The 23,431-nt window shown below is 41.5% G+C and overlaps 1 protein-coding gene and 1 pseudogene across 11 annotated transcripts in view; one reads left to right on the forward strand and one right to left on the reverse strand.

The window, feature by feature from the left end:
• The window catches only part of DENND10 (DENN domain containing 10), a 38,326-nt gene that overhangs the window by 13,382 nt on the left and 1,513 nt on the right, over positions 1–23,431 (forward strand). For 2 of the 11 annotated variants that reach the window (XM_072971980.1, XM_072971972.1), the window contains exons 2-8: positions 9,840–10,056; positions 11,759–11,838; positions 14,687–14,835; positions 15,796–15,907; positions 17,420–17,520; positions 20,163–20,270; positions 22,298–22,392. In XM_072971980.1, coding sequence (XP_072828081.1) covers positions 14,688–14,835; positions 15,796–15,907; positions 17,420–17,520; positions 20,163–20,270; positions 22,298–22,392 — 564 coding nt within the window. In that variant the 5' untranslated portion in view covers positions 9,840–10,056; positions 11,759–11,838; position 14,687. Of the gene's footprint in view, positions 1–7,608; positions 7,772–7,795; positions 8,722–8,831; positions 8,944–9,839; positions 10,057–11,758; positions 11,839–14,686; positions 14,836–15,795; positions 15,908–17,419; positions 17,521–20,162; positions 20,271–22,297; positions 22,393–23,431 lie in introns of those variants that run through there. The other 9 variants (XM_072971979.1, XM_072971978.1, XM_072971974.1 and 6 more) reach the window with 9 other exon arrangements.
• LOC102533635 (10 kDa heat shock protein, mitochondrial pseudogene) lies at positions 1,191–1,543 on the reverse strand (annotated as a pseudogene).

A 23,431-nucleotide genomic window follows, 5' to 3' on the forward strand; every position in this document is an offset into this window, starting at 1 on the left:
GTCAGAATTCATTTTAATTGCATTTTTCTTACTGAGATCTTTCTTTCAATGCAACACAGCTCCAAAGATGGGCTGTTTGGGGCCTAGGATCTACTGTTTCCAAAATTAGCGTCCTCAAACTTTGAAGAACACAAGGAGGCTGACTTCCTTTTGGGAATGTTCTGGAAGCCGCGATTAGGCTGGAAGCCAGTTAACCATCAGGACAGAGTGTCAGGGCAATTGACTGAATCCCCTTCCAGAGGTGACTCTCCAGTCCCCAGGCAGGCCTGGAATCCCTTAAAAGAGGTGCCACCCGAAAGAAGGTCTTGGCTGCACAGGCCTAATCTGAGTAAATCCAATTATGGAAACAGATGAAAAGAAGAGCCACGTTTGGCTCACAGAGACCTGGGCATTGGACCATCTGTGGAAAATGTCAGGGTCCCTTATCCACATGCCCAGACTGTTTGGGCATTTTCCAAATCCACATCAGTGCCAACAACTTCTTTTTTCCTGGGGAGCAGGGAGCAAGCAGGCTGTGCAAACGAGATGGAGCAGGCCAGCCGGAGACTGCCACCCTTAGAAAAGCCTGCTGGGAACGTAGGCCCTTGGCTGGTGTCTAAGAACTTGCATTTTGGGAGAGCTCCCACTGTTCCCAGAACCGATACCAGTGATCGACTGTACCTAAACCATTCATATACATAGTGGGGCTTGTGCCGAACACCTGTTTCCTTCTGAGAGTCTGGAATTTTAGTATGTGCGGGGCAGAAGGTGCCTATGTGACTGGCCCTCGATAAAAAACCTTGAGTCTCTAATGAGCTTTGCTGGTCAACAATATTTCATTTGTGCTGTCACAACTTGTCGCTGGAGGAATTAAGTGGATCCTGTGTGACTCCACTAGGAGAGGGCTCTAGGAAGCTTGGACCTACTTTCCTCTTGACATCACCCCCTTTGCTATTTGGCTTTGAATCCTCTGCCTTTATTAACTCAAAGCCATGAGTACAGCTATATGCTGAATCCTGTGAGTCCCTCTAACAAATCATCGAATCTGGGGGTTGTCTTAGGGACCCCCTACACAAGGCTATTCTTTTTGGGAAGAGACAGCATTCGTTTATTATAAAAGAGAGACATGGATATTATTTACATGGTGAAAGATTTCAGAACATTAGAGGAACAGGCAGCTTCACGTGATGCTATCTCAATAGTGACTTATTTCAGTCTACATACTTTCCAAGAATGTCACCATGTCTAAATAAGAAATAATCCTTGTCATGTAGAACAACTTTGGGGCCTCCATACTGTGGGAGAAGAACTTTCATCTGCAACTTCCACGCTGTTGAATCACTCCACCCCTTCCTCTAGAGCCCGATCCAACAGCCACTACCTTTGCTTGCAATACTTTTCCTTGAGGTTTCTCTGGAAGCATGATGCCTCTTTTGGTTACAGTTTCAGCTGTGCTCCTTTCAGCTAATACTCGCCCAAAGAGGGGAAGAAACTTCCTAGATGCCTGGCCAAGGCAGCTCAGTTGTACTCTCCACAAGGCTATTCTTAACTGCAACAGTAGCATGCAGATTTTTCTTGATCCAACTCATTAGGGCAGGCACAGAGGAAAATAAGATTAGCTCCATTTGATCACCGAGAAAAGAAGCGCAGAGAAGACAGGCACCCTCCCTGAGGTTTCACAGCTGGGAGGGCCTGAACTGGGATTAGAACTCAAGTTTGTCTGTTTCCACACCCAGCTCCTTCCGCCGGTAACAGTGCAGCAATCTTACCGCCAAAGGTTGGGATGCCTGCCCTCTCTCCACCTACTGCTTCTCCCCTTAACTCTGGAGAACCTGTCTGGCAGGTACGAAAGCAGGCGGTTATGAAAGGGCTGGGAGGGAGGCTTCAATTCCAGTTATCCTTCCCCCACCTTCCCAAAGATAGCCTCTTCACCCCCGCCCTGCGTCCCACTCCCTGCGGGCCTAGCCACAACCTTCTGTATCCTTTCCTCCCTGCATCCACCATCATCTCCCTCAACTCCTTTCTTTTAGTATCTACATCCTCGTTTATTTTCTGAATGTCTCCAGAATTTGCCAGAGACTAAGGGAGTACGCATGGGCCTGAGCCACAAAGGGCCGTCCCTAACTCATTCTTGAAAGGAAGTACTTTAGAGTGCCTACCCTGGCTCCCCGTCCACAGCGTGAGCGGCCCGCCCAGGAGCGAGGAGGGGCAATGAACTCCGCACGCTCTCGGCCGGTCCACCTCTGGGACTTCTTGCCTTTTTCTCTTTCCGCACGTTTGGATCTCTAGCTCTGAAATCCTAGAAGCAGTAGATCTGGTCTTGCCTTCCCTCTTCCCTTTTCTGTTTACCCACCGGCTGCAAGGTGGTCACAGGCAAGCACTCTGTTGTGGTTAAGTCTGTACCGCCAGCCTTTAGCCTGTGTCACAGTGTGTTTTGCAAATGTTAGCACACTGAGCAAGGGAAATCGAGTTTTACTGATTGTAGAGTCTTGCTGATTTAATGGAAAATGATTACCCAAGCCCAAATGCCACAGAAAATTATTACACATTTTGGGCTAAATGTGTCTCTTTAAGATTCAGCAAGTGACCTTGAAGTGGAAAAGGCAGGATATTTGGGGTCTATGGATTTAACATATTTTCTTGTTTTTTCTGTTTACCATGTTTCATCAAATCTAGAAATGCCATCAATGATTTAGCATGTCATTTTATGTACCATTAAGGGAGTAAAAAACTCTCAATTATAATTGTAGGATGCATCCCAATTTCAGATTTGAAAATTTGAACTCTTGGATGCAATGAAATACAGTACTTTTTAAATTGTGAAATAAAATAATAGGAGGAGGAAAAAATTGTTGAAGTCTTACTCACCTAAAGAAAACCACGGTTGCTAACATTTGAATATTTTTCTATACTTTTACAGCTATGGACCATATATAGTACATTCAATGTATCTATGTACTAAATATTTACATTTATAAATATATACCTTTGTATACTATACTTTTAAATATTTATATTTGTATTTTTATTATACAATTCATAGTGTTCTGGGGGCCCAGAAGGCAGCTGTGCAAGCCAAGGAGAGAGGCCTCGGAAAAACCTAGCATGCGGACACCTTTTTCTTGAACTTCTAAACTCCAAAACTGTGAAAAAATACATTTCTGTTGGTGTGTTTGTTTTGGTTTTTTTGGGGGGGAGTAGTTAGGTTTATTTTTTTATTAATTTTAATGGAGCTACTATCTGCACAGTGGCTGCACCAATTTACATTCCCACCAACAGTGTAAGGAGGTTCCCTTTTCTCCACATCCTTGCCAGAATTTGTTATTTGTTTTCTTTTTTGATGATAGCCTTTCTGACAGGTGTGAAGTGATATCTCATGGTGGTTTTGATTTGCATTTTCCTGATCATTAATGATGTTAAGCATTCTTTCATGTGCTTGTTGGCCATCTGCATTTCTTCTTTAGAAAAATGTCTATTCAGTTCCTCTGCCTATTTATTTTACATTTTTTTATTGAGTTATAGTCATTTTACTATGTTGTATCAAATTCCATTGTAGAGCACAATTTTTCAGTTATACATGAACATACATATATTCATTGGCACATTTTTTTCACTGTGAGCTACCACAAGATCTTGTATATATTTCCCTGTGTTATACAGTAAATTCTTGTTTATCTATTCTGCATGTTATCTCTATGCCTGTCAGTATCTACAAATTTTGAAATCCCAGTCTGTCCCTTCCCACCTCCTGCCCCGTTAGCAACCACAAGTTTGTATTCTATGTCTATGAGTCTGTTTCTGTTTTGTATTTATGGTTTTTTTTTATTAGATTCCACATACGAGTGATCTCATATGGTATTTTTCTTTCTCTTTCTGGCTTACTTCACTTAGAATGACATTCTCCAGGAGTATCCATGTTGCTGCAAATGGCATTATGTTGTTGGTTTTTATGGCTGAGTAGTATTCCATTGTGTAAATATACCACATCTTCTTTATCTAGTCATCTGTTGATGGACATTTAGGGTGCTTCCATGTCTTGGCTATTGTAAATAGTGCTGCTCTGAACATTGGGGTACAGGTGTCATCTTGAAGTAGGGTTCCTTCTGGATATATGCCCAGGAGTGGGATTCCTGGATCATATGGTAAGTCTATTCCTAGTCTTTTGAGGAATCTCCATGCTATTTTCCACAGTGGCTGCACCAAACTGCATTCCCACCAGCAGTGTAGGAGGGTTCCCTTTTCTCCACAGCCTCTCCAGCATTTGTCACTTCTGGACTTTTGAATGATGGCCATTCTGACTGGTGTGAGGTGATACCTCATCATAATTTTGATTTGCATTTCTCTGATAATTAGTGATATTGAGCATTTTTTCATGTGCCTATTGATCATTTGTATTTCTTCCTTGGAGAATTGCTTGTTTAGGTCTTCTGCCCACCCTCTGCCAATTTTTTAATCAGGTTGTTTGTTTCTTGATGTTGAGTTGTATGAGCCACTTATATATGTTGGATATTAATCTCTTATTGATCATATCATTTACAAATATTTTCTCTCATTCAGTAGGTTGTCTTTTTGTTCTGTCAATGGTTCCTTTGCTAGGAAAAAGCTTTTAAGTTTAATTAGGTTGTATTTGTTTATTTTTGCTTTTATTTCCTTTACTTTAGGAGATGGCTCCAAAAAAATATTGCTGCAATTTATGTCAAAGAATGTTTTGCCTATGTTTTCTTCTAGTAGTTTTATAGTACCTGGTCTTACATTTAGGTCGTTAATCCATTTGGAGTTTATTTTTATTTTCCACTCCTGAGTATATATCCAAAAAAAAACCCCCACTAATTTGAAAAGATACATGTACCCCAATGTTCATATAAGCACTATTTGCCCATCACCAAGATATGGAAACAAACTAAGTGTCCATCAACAGAAGAATGGATAAAGAAAATACGGTATACACACACACGCGCGCGCACACACACACACACACACACACACACACACACAATGGAATACTACTCAGCCATAAAAAAGTATGAAATGTTGCCTTTTGCATTAACATGGATGGACTTGGAAGGCATTATGCTAAGTGAAATAAGTCAGATAGGAAAAGACAAGTACTGTATGATATCACTTACATGTGGAATATAAAAAATACAGCAAACTAGTGAACATAACAAAAGAGAAGCAGACTCACAGACACAGAGAACAAACTAGTGGCTACCAATGATAAGGAGGGACAAAATAGGGGTGGGGAGTGGGAAGTACAAACTGTTGGGTGTGAGATAGTTACCGGGATGTATTACACAACATGGGGAACAGAGCTAATGTTTTATAGTAACTGTAAATTGAGTGTAACTTTTACATATTGTATTAAAAATTTATATATATATATATGTTTTTATTGACGTATAGTAAGTTTACAATGTTGTGTCAGTTTCTGGTATATAGCACAATACTTCAGTCAAATATGAACATACATATATTCGTTTTCATATTCTTTTTCACCATAAGTTACTATAAGATATTGAATATTGTTCCCTGCGCTATACAGCATAGATGGATTTTGTGAGAATCCTCCTATATTTCAAAGCGAGAGACACTACCAGTGTTCAGTAGGTGTTCTGTGCAATTCAGTGGGTTTGTAGATGTAGTTCTTGGTGTATTTGTGGGAGTGGATGAGCTATGAGTCTCTCTACTCCGCCATCTTGGCTCCTCTTCTTGCATTAGAATTTGTTTCTAATAAAATTTAAAAAACAATTAAAAGAAAAGAGAATCCACAAGAAGATGTTTTCCTTGTAAATATTTTATCTGTAGAACCCCACTAGAGATTGAAAAGGCCAATGAAACATAAGTGCAAATGTCTGTTTGGCTTTTAAACTGATTCTGAACCTACGTTCCCCTCCTTAACCCCTAATACCTGCGTATCTTCTGTGGGAACTAGAAACATTAACAACTATTTACTACAATAGTAAGCACAAAGAATCCAAAAGTGCACAGTTCAGAGTGCTGCCCTCCAGGAGTTCAGTCTAATGGAAGAAATAGAAGAGCCATATACACACCTAAATATACTCCAATCCTAGCTCTATGGCCAAATGCTATTTGACCTGGGAAGAGAGAGAATGTAGTTTCGCCTGGGTTTAGGGAAGAAATCGTATTTGAGACTTGATGGTATAGAATTTCCCAAGGTAAAGAGCAGGTAGAATAAGGAGACTTGTTCAAAACAGCAGCAATGTAGTGATGTAGTAAAAAACAACAAGCAAACTTAATGTCCATTAACAGACAATGGAAATAATATTTTCATATACAAAATATCTCTCAACAGTTAAAATTACTGAATGAGAGCTATAAATATTAACTTGTATAAATCTTTAAAAAAAACCATAAAGCTGAACAAAAGGGAAAAAAAAGCAATTTACAAAGGAATACAAACAGCAAGCCACAAAATGGGAGGCTGTGTATCACAGAGACTGGTGTGTGTCTGGAAGCCCACGGCTTGGTTCCACATCCTGGCACTGCTACTTGCACGCTGTGTAATCTTGAGTAAATTGCATCACCTTTCAGTTTTCTCCCTTGTAAATTGAGGATCATAATAGGACTTACAGGCAGGAGTACTGTGAGGACTTAAGGAAGTAATACAAGGAAAACAAGTTGAACAGTACCTGCCACTCAATACATGTTAACTACTGTTGCAATGGTATAAAGTTTTATGAGGAGTACAATTTTTTTTGTGTGATACACACACATATACCAAAGTTTACAAACATATAGGAAAATGATAATTATCAAGTTTAGAATAGTGGGTACCCCTGTGGGTTAGGGAAGGTCAGGAGATTAGGGAAGAGAAGGAAGTGCTTCACCTGCATTTGTAATACATTTATTTGTTAGGGTGGTAACCGTACGTTTTTCTTAGATTGGTATGTATATATGAAATATTTCATTTTAAATACTTAAAAAAAAAGATCAATCGAGGTGGGGGTGGGATTGTATTCCTATAGGCACCAGGGATTTTCCCTGATTAGTTTTATGTGATTTGGGTTTGGAGGCACAGAGAATCCTGAAGGAGGGATCTTGGAGCCACCCAAATGGTCTGGCTTTTTCCCATCATTCAGATTGGTTCAAATATCCCTTCCTGAAAGAAGCCTTCCTTGACACTTTAGATCAGCACACTTCCAACCGCTAACAAACGGCAGGCACTGTTTTATTGCAATAGGCTTATCACTCTGGGCTGTTATTTTACTCGGTAACTCCCTTACTGGAATGCTCTGTCTTGGTCAACACTATATTCCCAAAGCTATTTTAAATTCTCATTTTTTTTTGTTCTGTGGATGGCTGGATGAATGAAAGAATGAGTAAATGGAGACCCTTCCTCCATCTTTGGGTCGCCTCTTTTGAGCCAGATTGGAGGGCAGAGGTAGAATGAGGAAGGCCTGAGAAGAGCATAGATTACAGTGACATGAGGAGGAGGCAGATGAAAAATTGAGGGAGGTCTCAAGAGGGTGAGAAACCAAGGGGTGAAGATGAGTGGAGAGGCAGGAAGTCCGGGAGAGAGGGGGCCGGGGTGGAGTCTCCAGGGCGGGGGCGGGGCCCGGTGGAGGAAGGCGGGTCGGGAGCCTGCGGGGCGGGGCCTGAAGAAAGGTGGGGCCAGCTGGCGGGGCGGGGTCTGGAGGAGGGACTGGGCCTGCGAGCTGGGAGCGTGGAGCCGGGAGCAGCGCGCTGCGGGGGCGGCAGTGGAAGATGGCTGCGGCTGAGGCTGCAGACACTCAGCTGATGCTTGGAGTCGGGCTGATCGGTGAGGACGCAGGTGCTCTGCCCTGCAGGCCCACACCTAGTTCTGCCTCCGCCTGGGCCCGGGGTGGCCCCTGCCCCCGCGGCCCCGGGCGCCGCCAGCGTAGAAGGCGCGGCTCCCTCCACAGGCCTGGGATAGGTGCTACGGGGCCCGGCCTTCTCGGCGCAGGGCCCCGGCCTGCCGCCCTGGGCCCGTGCGCCCGCAGCCTTGTGTGGGGCCTGTTTGGTCCAGGCGGCGGGGCAGGGGGACCTCGGAGGCTTCCTCGGTCTGGGAGGGAGCTCCTCCGGGAAGCCCCGGGCTGCAGACGAGCCCAGACATGGAGGGTGAGCGAGCTGCGCAAACGGGCCCCGGGCCAGGCCCAGAGCATCTCGCAGGCCGTTCCTGTGAGGCGGCGGGGCAAGGGTCCCTCGAAGCGAGGAGGGGGCCACGCGAGACTGCCAGCCCGGCGCTTGGCTGGCCCCAATCATGTGATCGAGCGATTTGAGACGCGGTGGCCAACTGTGCCGGCCAGGGGTGCCGTGTGTTGTGCATGGATTATCTCTCGTTTAACTCACCTCGGCTCCAGGGGGTCTGGGTTATGTTTGATGCCCATTTTACGGAGCAGGTGGAGGCCCAGGGTGTCATTTGTGCACGGACGCACGCTGCAAAGTGAGGGACCCAGGGTTGAGATACTTGCAGTCTAGCTTCGGAGCCCCAACTTGTACCACTGGGGAACTAATGCATCATGTGATAGAGGTTGTGCACGGGTGACTACATAATCACATTGGGTGGAATCCCAGTTAGTTTTGAGGAGTTAATGGATATGGAAGTGCGTTGGGATCTTTGGGCAGACCGGAATGTGTGTCAAAGCCGTGTGCAGTGGTTCGGGGTGAATATTTGAAGCAACCATTCATCTGACAGCGACATTGAGTACTGGGTTGCTTGAATGAACGTCTGTCGGTTCCCAGCGTGCCATTGTCCTTTGAGTAAGTATTCTCCTGAGATTTTTACATACCAAACCCCAGGGTACAAGAACATTGCTTGGATTTAGAAAAGCCGGCGGAAATGTAGTGAAATGTTGCTGATTATTTTTCAGTGTCTCAAAGGAGTGCTTATTTCTGGGAACGGCTTCCTGTATTTCTAATGTGATTTTGAAACCGTTTCAAAGGAAAGCCTATGTACCTCAGACATCTTAGTCCTTCTTGAAGGTACTTCTCAATTAAGGCTGAGTTAAACTCTGACTTTATCTGGTAACAGCGAAGAAAAGGATGACATATTTTCAATTCAGTTTTTTTATTTTTCATATTGACATGAATTTAAAAGGGATTTGCTTAAAAATAATGGGGGGAGGGGCGCTCCTCCCCTTTATGAACCAATGAGGGCCAGGTGTTGGTAATTGCTGAAGCTAAGTGATGGAGATGAGGGAATACATTTTATCATTTTCTCTACTTTTTAATATACTTGTTATTTCCCATAATAAAAGGTTTTGGGTTTTTTTTTTTAAGTCTGTAGATTAAAACAGGATTTTTACTGCTATATGTTCAGTAACTATTTCTCTAAAGTTTAGGCTATTTTTGCCTGGAGTTATTATTAGCAAATTGTTCCTATTTTGTTATGGAGCTGCTGACTTTGATAATGAAAGTACATATATGACTATTTAACCATTATTATTAAAAACTTTAAATCTAGAATTCATACAATCAGTACATACCTTGATTTGAAAGAGATTTCACCATTTTCTTAATCTCCAGTTTTGTTTTCAACACACCCTTCCTATGTATGTATTAAAGATCCTTCCAACTGGATCAAAATGTAAAGTGATTATAAGTTTATGAGAATTTGTGCGGGAGGAGTTAGGGAAGACCCCTACCAAACCTCTAAGGCTACATTTTCATTCATGACTTGTAAGAAAAGCTTCTTACCCAGGTGGCCTACAACTGAAGATCAGGAGAGCTAGGTAACTTGACCAGGAGAGGTAGGTGGGAATCTGGGGTCTCATATGCTCAGGGTTGCTTTGTAAAATGGAATGTTAAAACTGATTCCACGAAGTGCTTCTGAGTAACCAATCAATTCACTTCCTTGCTGCTGTTTGACATTCTCACAGTGACCATCTTTCCACCGTAGAAAAGGACACAAATGGAGAAGTTCTGTGGGTGTGGTGTTATCCTTCCACGACAGCTACTTTAAGGAACCTGCTGCTGAGAAAGTGCTGCCTTACAGATGAAAATAAACTTCTCCACCCCTTTGTCTTTGGTCAGTACAGAAGAACGTGGTTTTATATCACAACAGTTGAAGTTCCAGATTCTTCCGTTTTGAAAAAGGTATGACTGTATAAAGGTCAAAAAACCCAAAAATATTTTTAAGTGATGTAAGATTATTCCAATAAACCCTTTAGACTTCATCATTCACAAAATACTTCGTAAAGATATTAAATATATGATATTCATTGGGAATGTTCTCTTTCACATTTCATTCATTCATTCTATTAATATTTATTGGTATATATTATATGACTAACCTGTGGTTGGTGTGGAGGAGCCTTTCCCAGGTTATACTTGGAGTAGAAATGTAGAAGTAGTTTCAAAGCCTTGACTATGATTAAAAATGGGAAGAAGTATTTTTCCATAATTAAAAACTATTTTAAAGGGTATAATTATTCTAGTTAAGAAAACTTTTTCATTTGTTGATGATAAGGATATGTTAAGAATAGAAAGGGTAACTAAGGAAATTCATGTGTTCAGTAGACTTTGTGTGTCATTTGATATGAACACTATCAAGATGACTTGCTGAAAACAAGTAAGCATGTGGTCATTGTGGACTTCCCTAATCCCAAACAACCAGCCCTTTTTCCAGAGAAAAAAAATCTTGGAAAGAAATGTCTGAGCTCCTGGCTGTGAGCTTCTAGGTGGGGACTCCTTTTACCTTTTCAGGGCTAATTTTATAGCCAGCCACAGACAGTTTGAAGGATGTCCAAGATACTGGTTTAAATTTAAGGAATTACATTTAAAACAACAGGAAGGCAACAATTTAGTAACTCTAAGACGTTTAAGACAAAACAGAGATAAATAATTAGAAAATGTAAATTGCAGAAAGACGTTCATTAATGGGAATAATAAGTGTATGATTATCAGAAATTTATATGTATAATAATAGAGGCATATAAATAAGTGAAGCTTCTTATAACAATGCCCTTTAGCTTCTACAGCATCCTACAGAGAATTGACTATTTTGGGAACTATGATTTTTACTGTATGAATTTTACTGAAATGTATTTTTGTGTTTTCCATCCTATTTCATTTGTGAAAAATGATCACTAAGTCATAGGTCTGATAGAGAATTGCTAGTTATCTTTTTTTTTTTGAATTATGGATTTACTTTATTCTGTAATTTATATCTTATAGGTTTTTTTTAGAACAATTTTTTTTTCTTTTTTGGGGGGGGTCATTACATTAATTTTTTATTTTTTTTAATGGAGGTACTGGGGATTGAACCCAGGACCTCATGCATTCTAAGCATGCACTCTACTGCTGAGCTGTACCCTCATCCCCTCATTTCTGGTTCTGCTTTGATGAAGGTAGGGGGCTTTAAATAAAAACTCACATTTAAAAAAAATTTTTTGGTGAGGGGGGAGGTAATTAGGTTTATTTGTTTATTTATTTTTAACAGAGGTACTGGGGATTGAACCCGGGATACTATGTCCTCTACCACTGAGCTGTATCCTCCCCACCAAAAACTCACATCTTTGATATTTGAAATATTTTATGCTTTTGAGGAAAGAAACTCTAACTCTAAACGCATTACATTCTTATGTAGGAAATTAAATATATGTATATATAAATATAATTTTTTTTATGTGTGTTTATACCCATAAAAGTATAAAGAAGCAAGCGAGGACTTGTTACATTTTGGTCTTTTCCTTTTAATGCTGGTAGATCTTGTACAAAAGGTTTGTTAGAATATAGTGATAAAGATTAATTCTATTAAAGTGCCTTTAAAGAGTGTACTTTTTTTTGTTTTGGACAGGTGACTCATTTTTCTATTGTTCTGACCGCCAAAGATTTTAATCCAGAGAAATATGCCGCCTTCACTAGGATATTGTGTAGGTCTGTATGAAAACTGTGTTAAATACTAATATACAAACATGAAGATCTTACTCAATAGTTACATACCAGACTTCTACACCGAGAAAGCGTATTTTAGCCCTCTGTTTCCCCCACTTAATCATTACCGGCCCTTCAGACACTGTTTTATAAAGAGGAACTTTGTCTTCTGCTTCCATGATACTGCTCCTCTTAGTAGGGAAGGTGGTAGAGGGGAGAAGAAAAAGCAGTTTGCACTGCTGTTGTAATTTCTGGGCATTCTGAGTCACTTGCCACTTTTGGTTTGTTATTTCTACTCACTTCCAGTCTGGAGCTTTCCTTAGGATGGAACTGGTGAGCTGGGGCCTGTGTGTCAGGGTCTGTGTGTGGGAGTCATTTGGGGGAAGGTTAATGGGCAGTTTGAATTATGCTAAAGCACAGGAAAATATTTCTTAGTTGGAATGCGGAGGAGTGGAGAAACTCTGATGAATTGGTTAATTGTGATTCAAGTGGACTCCTCCCATTTCATCTCAGCTGTTGAAAAAATTTATCTAAATTCTACCAATTTACTTTCTTGCCTTGATAAGTATATCTAGTGGAGTTAATGAAACCTGTCTTATATGTTAGAGATACTGGCTTTTTGTTTAATCAGGGCTTTATAGGGTTTTGGGTTTTTCCTAATATCATTGGGTAGAATTATAATTCTGGGTGTTACGTATAACACTCAGTCCTCAAGTTCATGCCCAGTAAGTGTTTTTTTGAGGGGAGGGTAAAGGGAATTCTTTTTGTTTTTTCTCACTATAAGCCCGATAAATGATTGCCTTTTGCCATTTTTATGTACACACACACACACACACACACACACACACACACACACGAAGAATATCATCTCATGACCTAAGAGTTTCAGTTAGGTTGTATTTCGACAAAAACAAATTTTACTGTTTTAGCAGTCAGCTCTGATAAGAAAGACTTCTTGCTCTCATGCGATAAATTGCAGATATATGGCTCACCTGAACTATAAACAGTTGTCTGCAAATATGGCACTGACACAAAGGGGAGATTATTATCGTTAGAAGAGGCACTATCCAGAAGCCATGAACCAAAACTACTGCAAAGGTGTTTTTGAACAAACATTAGACTCCTGTTTCATTTAATTGAGTCAGAGTTAGGTTACGCAACTGAATTCACAGGGAAATATTCTGGGGCCCAGAAGGCAAGGTTGCTTTAGACCCCACTTCCTGCTCAGGAGGAAGCCCTAGGGTTTCTCAGCTTGTTCCGTGCCACAGCACTGTCACACTCCCCTGTTACAGTGCAAGAGAAATGAGGGTTCAAAGCCATCGCCAACCGCTTCCTCTTCCCCCAGCCCCCTACCACACTTGGTGCTTGCCCAGGCACCTGTCCATGCCCACGTGCTTGTGTGCACATACTCATTCTCTCCACGAACGCATATGCCTGTTCACACACACGTAAACAAACACTTCTTGAAGGCCGTGAGGTGCTCCCTTCCATCTCTGGGGAGAGCTGCCTCCCCCAGCATGCTGCCCACTGTGGCCACGGGAGCCCACAAGGAGGGGTTCATTTCCCCTCTGGGACCCGGGTCCACTGCCGTGACCCCTTTTTATAATATTAAACTAAAATTTTTTTAATTAAATTTCATTTTATTTTAAAAATTTAATAATTTTAATGGTGTTTTTGTTTGTTTTGGTTTGGTTGTGATAATGTAGGCACAGAGTTAAAAAAAAAATACAAAGGGTATACAGTGAAAACTAAATCCCTCCCTTCCCCTATTCCTAGTCTCCAATTCTGCCTCCCGACCCCCAACCCTAACGCAGCTCCTGGGCTTGTTTTCTTTATTTTGTATCGGAGATGTTTTCTCCATAGATAAGCGTGTACAAGTTCATGGGGATGATTATTATTATATATATATATACACACATACATATATATATTATGATAGTTTACCATATTCATTGTTCTCTACCTTTTCCCCCCAATTTGTGCATTGAAATAATAATTAAAAAAAACACTGATGACTGACAAAATTTATTAGGCAGTTAAAACACTTGCTTTTTTTTTCACTTAATCTGCAATACATATAGTTTTCAAGTGATCTGTCTTAAACAATGATTTTATTTTCATCCCAATTTTCTGTCCCTACTGAAATGCCCAAGTAGATCCAGTCCTACTTCTCCAGCAGAATTCAGATTTAGTTTCTCACAGGAAAAGTTTTCAGGGGAAGGGACTGATGTCACATGTTAGGTATAAATGTAGCCAGCTTCCTGTCTGCATTTTCTGGAAGTTTTAACTTGATAAATGTATCTAGTGTGCATTTATCACCAGAAACTTAGAGGAGTTTGATTTCTTAATTATTTAAATATAGCTACCTCTGAGAACTCTGATAATAAATGTAAGTTCTACGTCTAATTACTGCTTTCTCTGTGAACAATGCGTAAGACTCCTTTCTTGTCAAAGGAAATCCCAGCAATAAAAGAGTCATGACGAACAACACCAGTTATGAAAGTAAGACAAAAAAAGAGATAAGGATACAATATTCTTGAGAACAGCAGGGCCTCAGAAAGTCCACAGCTCATTCTCCTGCCTGTGTGGACCATAGCAGGCCTCCCCAGATATAACAAGAGATCCTACTTCAAAGAATTATTGAACATTTCTCAAGGGGTGGTTTTAGTTTTTTTACCAGTACGTTTTCAAATTATAGAAGTAACCGTGGTCATGAAAAGATTCAGGCATTCAGAAGTGTGTCAGCAAGTCGGCTTGGATTCTTTAGAAAGTACCCATGCCTGTCCTCAGCGTACTTCTCTGGGTGGTTCATGCTAAATCAGGTATGACTGCTTTTCGTCCTTTCTCACAGAATGTACCTGAAACACGGGAGCCCTGTTAAGATGATGGAGAGTTACATCGCGGTTCTCACGAAGGGTATATGCCAGAGTGAAGAAAATGGCTCTTTTCTCAGCAAGGACTTTGATGCCCGAAAGGCATACCTTGCAGGCTCCATCAAAGGTAAAAAAGAAAAGAAAAAAAACAAACCCATCCCAGATTAGTCCATCCCAACAAAAACAAAATCCCTAAGCCAAGGACAATCTCCCTTTAAACTGTGATTTCATCTTTTCATATACTTCATCTGTACAGTATTTATTTCTTACATGGGAGTGTAGTTCAACTTCTCCATTTCCTTATGTGGTTAGAAGTCTGTCAGGAGAGGAGACATTTGTGGTGTTCCTTTCTGAATGATTCCAACTGTTAATGTAGAAATGTTCTTTCACCAGTAACCTGAAGTTCTTGGCTTGAGATCTCCCCTGACTTCCATCGTTTTCTTTTCTTAGATCTTAGCAGTGACTTCCTCCATCCGGGGAGCTCAAGCCCCTGCCCAAGAGTTCCCAGTCTAATTCCCTGCTTCTGTCTCCTCCCTGGAAAGTCCAGCCTAGGGCTAAGCCAAGACCTTGGGGTCCTTAAAAGGGAGGAGGCGGGAGCTCCAGGTGATGCTGGCCTCCATTCTCATCCTCCCACAGCGCCTGCCTGTCTTTGTTCCTGATCCTGCTGTTTTATATGGTTTCTAAGCATCCCTGATGAGGTGTTAGGTGTTTTTCCAGCTGTCTCACAAGGACTTATTTAGTGATTTATGTGTGGGTTGGGAGCAGTCTGTGAACATTTTTTTTAAACTTGAGCTTTCATGGCACCAAAGTTGCTGGTTCCCTTCATATAATTCCACTTTCTTGTGAGTCAGGCTTCTTCTGTGCATCCAGCATACAGTCCCTTGGAGGGTGCAGGGGTGGCTACTGTAACACCCATCCCGGGAGCAGACATACAGATTGATTTGCCCACCCACCAAATAAGGTGCTTCTGTATTTACAACATTTACCTACATTTATTGTCTGTATTGACAAGAAATATTTCTGATAAAAACTTAATTTTTTAACATAATATCTAATGCAGTAACATTATCATTTCTTTTGTTTTAAGACATCGTATCTCAGTTTGGAATGGAAACCGTTATCTTACACACAGCACTGATGCTAAAGAAAAGAATTGTTGTCTATCACCCCAAAATAGAAGCTGTCCAGGAGTTTACCAGGTATGGTCTCCTGTCATTAACAAGTGCAGACTTTGTTGGCAGCCAGTTCGGGGCCCTCCGTGTTACTGTGTACTCTGTTCCTTTGCACATTGGTAGAAATAGCATGTGTTAGGCTGGGGGTAAAATATCATTTTGATTTAATGTTTTGGTTTAGATTTAGTAGTTCAAGGTCACTGAATTTCAGCAGATTCTTCTTGAAATTTTGAAACCTGAATATTTTGGAGCAGGGAGTTGCAGACTTCTTGCCAGAGAGTAACTATTTTAGGCTTGTAGGCCATACAGTCTCTGTCCCAACTACTCAACTGCCACTGGTGCATAAGAACAGCCAGACAGTACATACGTAAATGAATGAGCACGGCTGGGTTCCAGTAAGACCTTGTGTGCAAATCAGGCAGCCGACCCACCGGCCACAGGGCCTGACCTCTGTTTTAGATAAGTTGTTTCTTCCATTCAGTTTTACCACCGATTCTCTTATTTATATAATAAATGTAGATTGTTCTGTTTTCTTTGCCAAATCTAAGTTGTTCTTAGATTCTTTTTTAAAAGCAGGCACACTAGCATTTATGCTGTTTACTGTATGCTAGGCATTGTATAAGGCACCTTAAGTTACTAAATGTACTCATGATGACGGGAGTGGCATGGCCTGTTTGTGGATGAGAAGACCAAGGCGCGGAGAGGTTAAGCGGTTAGATAATGGAAGAAGGCAGGCTTGCGAATCAGAAAGACCTGGGTTAAAGTCCTGTGAGGGCCACGTATCAGCCCCGTGACCACAGAAAGGATACGTAATGTTTCTACGCCTCAGTTTCTTTATCTGTAAAGTGAAGATGATAATACCTACCTCATAAGCTTGTTTTTCGGATGGGAAATAATTTGGGTAAAGTGCTCGCCACGTGGCTTCAGAGTGTGCACTCTCGAAGTCACCGTTGTTATGACTGATTGCCTCCCATCCTCGGTGAGAGGGCCAGAATATTTACCCTCTTCTAACTCCAAAACCCTGTGTTTTTCCCACCCAATTACCCTTTCCCTCTACATTTATGCTTTTGAAACTAGGGTGTCCACAGCTTCTGAAATACGTAGCAGGCCACCAGGGGGTTCACAGAATTTGGCACACAAAGTAATTTGTAAATTTAGCTGGAATTTTAAATCTGAAATGAGAGACTTCAGAAAATTTCTTGCTTGCTTAAAATCCACTTTGGATTTTGGCTTCAGACCCCCTCTGTGGCAGTCTGCAGAGTGAGGCATTTGAAGGAAAACTTTGGAAGCCTCGCTCCCTGTCACCATGGAGATCTTTCAAAACTTTACCTTGAACTCTTTGTAACCAATCGGACCCCAAAAGCAGTGTTAAAACATTGCATTACTGTACTTTGAAGCCTGGAAGTGTTGGCACGATAAGGGCTCACTGTCCGCTCTGCCTCTGGTAGCCAGTTTCCTCCCCAAGAGTGAGAGGGAAGAGGGCGGGCTGAGGCTCAGGTGTGGGCCAGCAGACATCTGCGTTCTCGCCTTGCTCCCCAGGACTCTGCCTGCCCTGGTGTGGCATCGACAGGACTGGACCATACTTCACTCCTACGTGCACCTTGATGCTGATGAGCTGGAGGCCCTCCAGATGTGCCCAGGTAGGCAGCAGGCTCCCAGGTGAGGAGAGGAGAGGCTTTAACCGGGGTTGCTGTTTGTTTTTTGGGATTTTAAAAAAGAATTTTTTTTTTTTGGTAAATGCATCTAATTTTTTCCCCTTAAACATTTTTTTTAATTTAAAAAATATTGTGGTAAAAGACACATCACATAAAATTTACCATCTTAATCATTTTAAAGTATATGTCCACATTGTTCTACAACCATTAGCAAAATCATCTTATTTTTAACTTGTAAAGCTCTCATCTTTAGAGTTTCCCTGTTGGTGGTCTGATTTAGAGTTTATTTTGAGCCTTTCCATATTTTTTCTCAAAGGAAAAAATGAAGTTATTTTAAAATGGTGTTATTATGTAATACAATATAATAATTATTAATAAGATTCTGGGAATAGCTTAATAATACAGTATTACTTAGGTCTACAGGAATCCTAACTTTGCAGTTGACACGGTGTTTTGTTTTTATTTCTTCAAATTTAAGTATATATGACCTTTATATTTTTAGGATCTTAAATGTCTTTTCATAAAATGACGATGATGATAATGGTGATGTCAGATGGTAGGAGCTTTTATTGTTGTTTTTTCAATTATGAAATGTATTTCATAAATAATATGTAATATTTATGCAAGTTATAAAAAACACAAGGAACACCCGGGACTCACCAGAGTTGGGAGTAAGGCTGCTGTCAGTTGTCTGAAGCACCTGTGCCTTCAGTCTCCTTCCACCTTCTTCCTCACCGCCTTCCTCTCGCCATGTCCCCGTGAACACACATCCCTAAACTACGCATTGTTCACTTTTCCTAAACCAGCTTCATGTATGTGGACTCATGTGGCATGATGGGTGAATTCTTCTGAGGCCTGTTTGGTTTTTTCCTTAATGTTTAACAGTTTTGCAGAATTCATTCATGTTCAGGTGTCTGTAAGCCCACTCATTTTCACTGCTGTATGGGATTCCATTAAGTAATATACCATAGTTTATTCATTTGGACATTTCTCATCATTCAGTTTTATTTCTACTTTTGTTGGGGAGGGCAGGAGGATTAGATTTATTTATTTTTATTTTTTTATTTTTAATTTTTTTTATGGAGGTACTGGGGATTGGAACTCAAAACCTCGTGCATGCTTAGCATGCGCTCTACCACTGAGCTGCTATACCCCCCGCCTCGTCATTCACTTTTAAAACAGTGCTGCTGTGAGCATTCTTACTGTGGGTTTCCTGGTGCACGTGTGCAAGGCCTTCTCTGAGTTACACATTGCAGAGTAGAACTTCTGGGTGAGAAGGTATGCGAATCCTCAGGCTGCTGGATAATGCCACGTGTTTTCCTCAGAGGTTGTACCGATCCACCCTCCCACTAGCAGTGTAGGAGACGTCCTATTTCTTGTCCTCACCAGTACTTGGTTATGGTCAAACTTTAAATGTTTGCCAACTTGGTGGGTTTACAGTGATTATTTTGTTGTGGTTTTAATTTGCATTTTCTGTATTCCTAACAAGGTTAAGCATATTTCTGTTTTTGCCATTTTTGTCTTCTCTTCTGCAAAATAACTTTTACTCACTTTTCCATTGGGGTGTTTTTCTTCTATATTTTCTTATAAACATTGAAAAAGTTTTTTCTGTGTGGGGGAGGGTATAGCTCAAGTGATAGAGAGCATGCTTAGCATGCATGAGGTCCTGAGTTCAATCCCCAGTACCTCCATTAAAAAAAACTAATAAATAAATCTAATTACCTCCCCCAACTAAATCAGTAAATAAATTTTTTTAAAGGTTTTTTTTTTCCTCACTGAAGTCTTTTGGACTTGGAATTATTATTTTTGTGGGAATCTGCCTAGAATGACTATTTTTGTAGGGTGTGAGTCTGAGATCTGATTTTTTTTTTCCATTTGGATAGCAGCTCAGCTCAGGAATATGTAGTGAATAGTGTCCTCTCTGAGGAATCTGCAGCATCGTCTCTGTCACCTGTCACATTTTCTCATACAAGAGGGAGATGTATGGGTGTTCTGTTGTGAGTTTTTGGTTTTGTTGCTGCTGTTGTTTTTATAAGTGTCCTCACTTGGTAAAGCAAAATTGGTCCTCAAAAAAAATTTTTTTTTAATTGTACTGCACTGTGAAATCCAAAAAGTCTGGGAACCATTGTCTTAACGCCAACTGCAAAGGTCTGCTAATTCTTTAGTGGCCCGGATTCCTTTAGCATTTGTTGTATCAGATCTGACATTGGTGAAGGTGACAGTTTCCATCTCAGGGGTGATTCGATCCCTGAGAAAACTGAGTGTTCGGCTATGACTTCTTGGCGACAAAGACTCAGGGGGGACAGTAGTCCAGAGAATCCTTGCTACCTGCCGCCTCGTCTGCCATGCTCGACTCACATAGCGATGACTGAAAAGCAGATGCTTTGCTTCAGCCTTCTTCTTTGACACTGAAATCTAGTTTTGGAACATCATGAGTTGTGTGAGTTTCTTCAGGCAATTGACAATAATGTCATCTTAATACATGTCACAGGGTGCAGCTAAAATGCCCTGGATAAATAAAGCAGAGAGGAAGACCAGCTGATGAGCTTTTAGATTCGGTTCTCTTTGGTATGTTCACAGCATGATTTCTTCCTACTCCAGTAACGTTGGTCCTCTTTGTGATGCAGGTTATGTCGCTGGATTCGTAGACTTGGAGGTGAGCAACAGAGCAGACCTGTATGATGTGTTTGTGAACCTGGCAGATAGCGAGATTACCATTGCTCCACCTGCAAAAGGTTAGTTCTTTGTTCTGTTCTGTTCTTTTCTGTTGTTGACACAAGATGTGAGCTGAGCAGTTGTATATTTTCAGTCTGATTCTCTAAAACCAGTATTGGAGGGCCCGCTTCACCTTCTGTGCTGAAGCTGGAGGGATTTTTCTGCATCTTGAACACAGCATTCATTCTTACAGACCTAGCCCAGTTAGCGATACCTCTGGGTGCTTACGCCGCATTACGCATTAATATGATGAATGGTCTATTCGTCTTGCTTCTCCACTTTTCTGTTTAAACAAGGTCTATTCGTTAGCCATTGCTGCATAACAAATTACTTCTAAAACTTAGGAATTTAAAACAACAAATACTTATCTCAGTTTTGGTGGGCAGGAGTTTAGGAAGAATTAGCTAGGAGGTTCTGGCTCAGGGATTCTTAAGAGGTTTCAATCAAGATATTGCCAGGGCTGCGGTCAAGTAAAGGCTTGACTGGGGCTAGAGGACCCGCTTCCAGGCTAACTCACATGGCTGTTGACAAAGGCGTCACCACATGAGCCTCTCCTTAGGGCAGCTTGAGCGTTCTCACCACATGACTGCTGGCCTCCCCAGCAGGGGGTAAGTAAGTCAAGGGTGGGGGGACCACAGTGCTTTCTGTGACCTAGTCTCAGAAGTCATACACCACCACCTCCTCCATCATCTATTCGTTAAAGCAAGTCGTTAACAAAGAAGAATTAGACTCCACCTCATGAAGGAGGGAGTATCAGAGTGTGTAGACATTTGTCATTGAACATGACTCCCGTGTGGAAAATCTTTTTGAAGGCTATCTCAGCAAGCACTGGGGAATGAGAGTACTCTTGGGTCTAATGATCGAGAGCGGGTGTTCTAGTGTCCTAGGGTTGTCGCTGGGAACTGTACATTGTTCTAAATTACAGCTGCATAAAGTAGAAAAGAAGGGGTTAAATGTGTTTTGAGCCCAGGGCACTCTGAGGTATTGGTTTTAGATGGGAATTACTGACAACAGCTTTTGTGTCCTCATTCATCTTTCTCCTAAAAGTGGGAGCAGCTGAATGCTGGCCAATTAAGGATTTTGTTAGCTAGATTCTGATCATGTGAGGTTTTATCTAGCAACCTCAAATTAACAGAACCAGAACAAGTTTCCTTTTCATTTGCTTTGAAATCACAAACCTAATACATATTCATGGTGAAAAATTTCAAAATATAGAATCAGGTCTTTAGGAGATACTGCCTTTTGTAAAGCCAGTGATAGACAACTAGCTATGGCCAGGCCACTGAGACTGCCGGAGGGTTAGGACCAGAAAGGGGGGCCACTCCCTGCAGCTCTCTGCTGCTCCAGGTCTATCAAATGGGCTCCTGCCAGTGGAGTCTCTCCCTCAGTGTCAAACAGAAATTTCTGTTAACCTCCTTGCTGCAGAAAATAGCAGTGGGTATAATTAATGTAATTAGGTTGTTGCCTTGGCTCATTTCTGAAGGCCTTTACGCAGTGACTGTTGAGCTGCTTCTGCTGGAATGACAGGAAGTGCTGCTTTCACAACATCCCTGCCGGAAAGATCAACCTGAATTCTCGACCGTAAAGACTCAGACGGGAGAGGGGTGGAATAGCTCAGTGGTAGAGCACGTGCTTAGCATGCATGGGGTCCTGGGTTCAATCCCCAGGACCTCCCTAAGAAAAAAAAAAAATCAAGACTTGGACAGAAAAGTTGAGCTCTTAGCTTAAAATCACAACTTATTTGTAGTCGGAAGTTTTCATTAGGTTTTGTCTAGAAAAAAATAAAAATTTTTATCAGAACTTTGGTTTGATATTGGCATGTTTTATATGGAACATGAAGTAGATAAATCATGACCGTGCCTTACCTCCTATTGTGTCACCATATTTGGGTGCAGTAATAAGATGGAAATGGGGGGGAGGAGGGGTGTCAGTTGCTTTTTGAAAATTCCGTCTATGTGATCGTTCCAGTTTTCAGATAGGATGGAATGGTTCCTTTTTATTACATTAACTTCTAAATATTCACACAACATATTTTTCTTCTCGCCAGAGGCCATGACAATGGGAAAACTGCATAAAGAAATTGGTCAGTTAATTGTCCAGTCAGCAGAAGATCCAGAGAAATCAGACAGCCAAGTTATACAGGTAACGCCTGACTGTGCCCACTGACCGAGTCCTGAAAACGCATCACTAGGCAGCAGCGTCATCTGCTGTTCACGTGAACAGAGTGAAGCGACTGGAGAGGCCGGTGGGCAGCTGCTCAGATGAGCAGAGGGTCTGCAGGATGGCCCTGGTGAAGATGAGCAGCCGCGGCCACTCCCTTACCGGACTCCACGGGCAGATGGATACAGGGGCTGGTGCTGAAGCCAGGCATTCACAGTGAAAAATGCACTGAGTCCTCAGCCACCCAAAGGGAATGTCAGTCAGTGAAGAGGAATAAAGCCCGTGTAGCAGGTGCTGGGTCACTCATCCCAGGCAGGAGAGGACTCAGGGAAGAGATTTGTTCTGAAAGCAACAGCAGGTTCCTCAAAAAGTTAAACGTAGAATTAACGTAGATCTGGTAATTCTACTTCTTGGTGTATGTATGTATATATGTATGTGTGTGTGTGTATGTGTGTGTATATCTATCTATCAGAAAGAGCTGGAAGCAGGAACTCAGCTAGGCATTTGTGCACTGCTGTCCAGAGCAGCATTATTCACAGTAGCCAAAAGGTGAAAACAACCCTGATGTCCAAATGGATAGAGAAAAAAGTGTAGTCCATACATATGGTGGAATGTTACTCAGCCTTAAAAAGAGTGAAGTTCTGACGTGTGCCATAACATGTGTGAACCTTGACAAGAACCTTGAAGCATAAATACTGTGATTCCACTTACATGAAGCACCTAGAATCAGCAAATTCATAGAGGCAGAAAGTACAATGGTGACTGCCAGGGCCTGGAGGAGACGGGAGTGGGGAGTTATTGTCTAATGGGTACAGAGTTTCAGTTTGGGATGATGGAAAGAAGAGTTCTGGAAATGGATAGTGGTGATGGTTGAACCACACTGTAAATGTACTTAAAATGCCCCTGAATTGTACGCTTTATGCCCACCCGCCCCCACCACCCCAAATTACTCATGACATTTATCTTTTGTTATTTTAAATTTTTTAAAAAGTTATTTATAAAATTAGTCTGATAAACCTAA

The sequence above is a fragment of the Vicugna pacos genome, chromosome 11 (genome assembly GCF_048564905.1).
Source record: "Vicugna pacos chromosome 11, VicPac4, whole genome shotgun sequence".
Lineage (NCBI taxonomy): Eukaryota > Metazoa > Chordata > Mammalia > Artiodactyla > Camelidae > Vicugna > Vicugna pacos.